At 35.5% G+C, this 6,994-nt stretch overlaps 1 protein-coding gene across 2 annotated transcripts in view; it reads left to right on the top strand.

Moving 5' to 3' along the window:
• The window catches only part of cdh22 (cadherin 22), a gene marked incomplete at its 5' end in the record, with an annotated part of 60,851 nt that overhangs the window by 18,758 nt on the left and 35,099 nt on the right, over positions 1-6,994 (top strand). For both annotated transcript variants that reach the window (XM_014008610.1, XM_014008611.1), the window contains 3 exon segments: positions 1,151-1,318; positions 2,812-2,993; positions 5,091-5,347. In XM_014008610.1, coding sequence (XP_013864064.1) covers positions 1,151-1,318; positions 2,812-2,993; positions 5,091-5,347 — 607 coding nt within the window.

Here is a 6,994-nt window from a genome sequence, read left to right on the forward strand (position 1 = left end):
TATATATATATTATTCACAGGAGTAATTGTCATGTGAACAGTCATTTAGAAACTGATTTTAGAAGCACCACACCATATTCATAGTTTTCCTTTTTAAGTATTGATTCTTATAATCTTTTGTTTGACTATTGTTATGTCTTGATTAAAATAGTTTTAGATGCATGCTTGATACATCATGACAACACATAATAAAACCGATTATAATAAAGTTTAGGAGAGCATTGCTGTTCAGGGTGTGATTCAGCTGTAGGCCAGTAGTGGGCGTACCAGGCACTGAAGAACCATGTACTTATAGCCGGTACTTCCGGTTCCCTGTCAGCATTGGTTTCCTGCCTTCACAGACAGCATTAAACTGGTGCTCACTCCAGTAACTGGTGTTGTATGGTCCATTCACTTCACATTTTAATCTTTTCAATATTTATGTGGTTTCGTCACGATTTCAGTTAACGAACACTAAATTTTCTTACACTTCTATTGCTTCTCTTGATGAAAACAGGTTATTAAAAATGAAAATTTAAAACACCATTTATCTCCCCCCTTAACTTCACTGCTGCTTGCACTTAATTTTGGATAGTTGTATGTGGTCAAAGTCAAAGGTGAGTGAAATCAGCAAGTCATATGCCCAACTGCCCGTTTCCGGTTGATATTTTGCCACTGAATTGTTGCGAAACGTGCACTTTGCTGGAAAGCACTGATTTTGCTCTGCGTTCTCTCTGCAATTTTCTCGCTCTCTCCCCTTATTATATCACTTACTCTATGTCCCTCACATGTTTTCTCGATGTCTACTTTATAGGCATGAGTGCGCTCTTACCACCATGAAGGAGTTGTAATGCTTTTCAGGGTGGCCGTGGCATGCTTTTATTCTGCCCCTATATATTATTCATTGTAATACAACTGAGCCATAAAATGGTCTGTGTGCAAAGGGGTGAAAATAACATGCTCTTTCCCTTCAAGAGGAAAAACTGATATGTGCAGCACTTATGCCTTCATAAGAAGCTGCTTAGCAGAAGTTGATATCCAAACTAAAAGTGAAAATCTAACCTGTTACTTCATAAGTGCAAACAACTGATATAACCTTTCCACCATTGGCCTCATTTACTTACAACTCTACCTCCTCTTTGCCTATTTCCCCTCTCCTATCACTTCTTAGGAATAATCATGACAGCAGTGGCAGATTTGGACCGTGAGACACAAGATCGTTATGAGCTTGTCGTCAAGGCAACAGACATGGCTGGACAAATGGGTGGTCTCTCGGGCTCCACCACGGTGACCATAGTGATCACAGACGTTAATGACAACCCGCCGCGCTTCCCACAGAGTGAGTTTGTCCCGCACATTCTCTTACCTTAGGCTTTGAAGGAGATGGCGATGTAGGAGGAGAAAGACAAAGCAGTTGGAAATGACAGGCGGACTGTTCCCTGAACAAAAAAAAAAAAGTATAATAAAGACACCTAATGTGACTTGCAAACCTGCAGTTCACTTAATAATAGTTGCATGACTGCCCTGCATACAGTCCGAGAAAATTGCCTAAATTCAATTTGGGAGCCATTCATACCAGCAGGTCATAATAAAATAGTCTATCAAGTGAGGAGAACTGATTTGTTCCACTGCACTTCTTATTGTTTTTATCATTTATTCAGGGTAAGCTTATAACCTGTTTACTCAACACAGTTGATTATTTATCATATTTAATGTGACAGTTATTTTCTTTTCTGCCTTTATGTCCCATCCATGGTGTCTGGTGTGGACATTCACAAAAGCTAGATTTAAATAATTGAAATGTATAGAATAAATCACCTAACCCCACTGGCACCTAAAGAGCTTCTAAAATGTAAACACAGTTTAAATGTTGACCACGTACATTTAGTAAACTGCTTGTTTTTATACCTGTGCTAGTTTTTTAATACAAACACAAATAATATTCATTTGAATTCTACAGTTTGCAAAGAAATAACATTTGCAGTAAATTTCGAGTTATTTTTATTAATTTATTATTTTTTTGCTTATTCAGTTTCTCCTTTTCGTCTTTTGTTGGGGACGACGTTGTAGTGTAGCCCCATAACGATAGTGCATTTGATTAAGTAAAGGGCACAGCCAGTTTAGTTGGCAGATAATGATATGTCTTCACACACCTTTTCATATTTGTGTATGAATCCCTTTCTTCATCTTAGTAAATCATATTTGACCAGTCACAGTGATAAGCTCTGCAGAATTATAGAACCACCACTGCAGGATATGGGGAACAGAACCTAAAGTATGCTTTCATAAATCAGGTGCACAGGATGATGACATATGGTATGTGTAAGGACTTATATGTTTGATCTTTTTCTTTTTTTTTTCTCCTTGTCACAAGAATCTTTAAAACTATATATTTAGTCTATAGATCTCTCACAAACCTTAGAGGTTTTGCGTGATTTTTTTCTGTCATTTTTTATGTAGCATCAGGATCTTAAAAGCTATCAGTTGTAATACAAAAAAGTATTACACATGTAGTACAATGTGTGCAATATATTTAAATATACACCTTAGAATAGAATAACAATAAAAGTAAACATGGAAAAAAAGAGTTAAAAAACAGCAGATGTAGACAAACTGCAAGTATATTTTGATGTAGTGAAATATCACTTAATCATAATAACTTTTCATTGACATTTTTTGCACAACATGTGACACCATAGCAATAGTTATTTGTCTGTCACTGCCATTTTTTTTCTAACTTTGCCTGTTTTGTTATAAGCTCATTACCTTACTATACACCTTGTTTGAACTGTCTATACGTTCTCCCCTCTGGCCATCTTCTCAATTTACCAGAGATGTACCAGTTTTCAGTGTCGGAGGGAGCAGCTGTGGGGACACCGGTCGGACGTGTCATTGCTACAGATGCAGACATGGGGGAAAACACAGATATGAGCTATCTGATCAAAGAAGGAGGAGAGCTATTCAAGGTTACAACAGATGCAGAGACACAGGAAGCTGTTGTCTCCATCAAGAAGGTACATTTGAGTAAAAGCAGTGTCACAACACTGCTTTTACTTGCCTTTTTTTCTGTTTAACAATACAACAAATATACAAAATATTGATGGTACAAGTTTACCTCTCAGACCTGAAAAGGCAACAACAAAAATCCAGGTTACATTTTTCATTTTTTCAACTGTAGATTTGTTTGGTGCACACTAGATATAGCTTGTAAACTTCTGAACCATCATTTTAACTGTGAAGCCAAGTTAAATTTAGCATCGCTTGCTTAAAGGTTGGGCAGCTTGGTGTCACTCTTCGCCATTTCATGAATTTTGCATCATATCAAAGACTACTACTTTAAGATTAAATCTTTGGTCATCTGCTTGAAGGTTGACTTGAAAGGGGATTTTTTGGGGGGGAGGGTATTGTACATACAATTCAAACATTCTGTCACATGTTGTAGTCCTTGGCACAATGGATAAGTAGAAATAATTGGAATTCAGTTGGCAAGAAATAACTATGAAGGCCATGTCCTCTTTTAAGAAATTCTGAGACACACTGTAATCCACTGAAATACATTATTGTTGTTCAGTATTTGAACACTGGTGACCCCCACCCCCAAAGTATAATAATAATAAAATAAATAATAATAATTATAATAAACTTGAACACATTGCCATTGTGTTTCACCAAAGATACAAAGACATAAAAAGTGTTTCTCATTAGTGGGAGATCATATTGTAATGGAACCTGGCACTGTTTTTGATGTGGGAGTGTTAATTACATTTACTGATTATATACTTGTTAGGCAATACTGCACGTACTGGTCCAGTTTATACTTGGCATTGAGATTGTCCTGGCTAATCCTATTACAGATGACAGCTCGACAGACATTCGTATGCATCTCCAAATGTGCAATAAGTTAGCTTGTGAAAGCAGAAATACTTTCAACACATTAGAAATAATTACAAAGCTTATGAGACTTAATTTTAGTAATTGTGAGTGGGTCTAGTTTTGCAGATCAAATTTAACTTGTTAAAATTGATCCAAATTATGTGCTATTAGATTTTGATCAAACCTAATCACCTTTTTTGTTTGTATAGTATTTTTGATCTATCTGGAAATATATATAACTAGTTGTATATTGGTTCTTTATTATAACTATGGGAATTTTAATATTCACTGCTTAAAGAAAATAGATACATAAATAAAATGGTATGGGCCTTTAAATCATGTATTCTTAGTGCATCCTGTGTGCACCAACTCTCACAACTGTCATCTTGAATTTAGATCATCCAAAGTGCATCTTTGTATTTACATTACATTTAGTCATTTAACAAACACTTTGACTTAAAGCAAGTTAGGGAGGAACACCATTTAGGCTCTGGTGCAGTATAGGGAACCTTGGCAAATGCCTTAAGTGCTGTATCTTCTACATTTACAAAACAATAAATGACAGTAAAGGTGGAAAAGGTACAAAGCTACAGTAAGTGCATGTTAAACATTTAGAGTGTTAAAACAGATGAGGGGATTTTGTTTTTCTTTGTGTATGTGTACATAGTGACTTGTTGGAATCACCAGTTAAAATAATCTGAGAGTTTTGAAATGTAGCTTTTATTCATTAAAAAAATGTCAGATGCAAATGAATAAAAAACAAAAAATAATTTGGGCTCCAGTTAAGGTATTTCTCAGTTTGATCAACAATGGTATTGATATACTTTTTTATAAGCACTATAATTTACCACAATCACTTCAACAAAACCACTGTATGTACATTTTTATGACAGATACAATACACAGAATGTGTTTACTTACATGAAAAATGTAAAAGCACTGAGCACAGGAAACTGATTATCCCATTAAAATATAATGAGTAACTGCAGCAGAATAGCATGTTTCAGAGAAGCAGGTGAGTGGACCACATGCAGAGTTTAACGTCTTTAAGGACAAAATAGCTGTGTTTATTGTCATTACAAAACAATTACCATTGGGGGTGGGGGTGTAATATTTTATGATCACTGTAACAAACCCTATTTCATTAGAATCAAAGGTGACAGCACAGTGAGCATTAATGTAACCCAAACAATTGACATCATTGGGTTGACTGTTTACTATTTTTGTTTCATTTTCAGCTCCTAGATTTTGAGAGCAAGCGGACACACAATGTGGTTGTAGAAGCTGTAAATAAGCATGTTGATCCTCGTTTTGTGGACCTGGGCTCTTTCCGAGACCAGACCATTGTTCGTGTGAGTGTGTCGGACATAGATGAGCCACCCATATTTCAACCTGCCGATGGCACTACAATGGAAGTTCAAGAGGATGCCAAAGTCGGTTCTGTGGTAGGGATTGTCACAGCCCGGGATCCAGATGTGACAAATAAAAAAGTGAGGTATGTGTGAGATCAGGCTATACAAAAGTAATAGAATGCATTGTCTGAAAATACATTTAAGGTGAATTCTCATGATAAGGTGCACACAAGTTGATTTTTTTTTTTGTCTTCAGTCACAGGTTATCCATTCATGAACTACATAGTTTGTTTGTTTTTTCAGTTCTATCACAGCTAAAATACAAAGTTTGCAGAAGATTTCCAGAATATTTCAGGACTACAATGTTTGTATGAGAGCAGCTTTGGAGAACCTTACATGTAAAATGTTGTCACTTAACATAAGCAATGACAGAAATATCCAACTGTTATGGCTAAGGGCGACAAACATAAAATCTGCATACTATGTTCGTCTGCCTAAATGTAAAAGTATGCCGTTTCTTGTGTTTTTCTGGTTTGCGTTTGGTACGAATGTCACGTTCCAAGATCAAAGCAGATTTGTTCCACATCCTTATGTTTCTCTCCGCCCATTGCTTCACCTCAACTTTCTGCTGTTTGATATTCCTACATTTGATGTAATGGAACAATGAAGCAATTTTACATGGAAAATGTTTTGATGTCAGCTGTACTGACTAGCATCTCCCCTTAAACCAAGCCCAGCCACAGAGGACATAGGAGTGCAGTGGATTTACTTGTTTTTTTTTTATATTTTTGCTTTGTTTGATGTTATAGCAAGAGGTAACAGAAACAGTACTATATGTAGAAACACATTTCAGACTGTTTTATCACTTGGGTTTAGTTGAGTAAACTGTGTGCAAAAGAGGAGTCACCTTTTCTACAAAATATAAATGGGGTAATTTTAAATATTGTTAAATATATTTGACTATATTATTATTATTATTATTATTATTATTATTATTATTATTATTATTATTATTTAAATTTATATTTTTGTTGTCTTTACCACAAGCATTAAAACTGAGACACCCTTAGACTGCAACAACAGCATGATGCATAAATTAGGCAGTGAAAAATGCAGTGACAACACTAAAGCACATCTGCCTGCAGCATTTTTACAGAGGAATATACTACTTGGTCTGCAAAAGTCACAAACATAATATAAATCATTATGCCCTGCAATAGGAAAGAGCATCTGCCACTCAGATGCAGGGGTTTGTTGTTTATAGGACTTTCCGCAAATATACTGCAACAAATTAGAAATGTGTTTAAACTTGTTAAAAATAGCATATGTCTATTAACTAAAACTAGAACTCATTTGAATGTGCTCATGTAGGATTAGGAGGAAAACCCTTCATTTCTAGCAATTATTTTTTGAATGCCTGTGTGACTGACAGAGGATGCCCCAACACACAGAAGTTAGTTCTGTGAAAATTGCCTCAATTAAAAATACATGACTTTTATGTTACAATGTGTAATTTAGCACAGGATAGTGGCACCACTGCCTTAAAAACTGCAGTAGAAGGTATTGAGGTGAAGCCATACAAGCATAAAGAGTCTGTCTGTGTGATTATAAGTATTTGAGTAAATAATCGGGAAGAATGAGTGAAAACAACCTCATCTTAAGAAAGTAAGTGACTTAGCCATTTTTGGCTAGATAGTGTGAGGGTGAAAATACATTTATACCATGGACAACTTCACTATTTTTTTTTTCTTTTGGGACATCTAAAATATATATCTGTTAATGTCATGGTG

The sequence above is a fragment of the Austrofundulus limnaeus genome, unplaced genomic scaffold (genome assembly GCF_001266775.1).
Source record: "Austrofundulus limnaeus strain Quisiro unplaced genomic scaffold, Austrofundulus_limnaeus-1.0 Scaffold51, whole genome shotgun sequence".
In the NCBI taxonomy this organism is placed as follows: domain Eukaryota; kingdom Metazoa; phylum Chordata; class Actinopteri; order Cyprinodontiformes; family Rivulidae; genus Austrofundulus; species Austrofundulus limnaeus.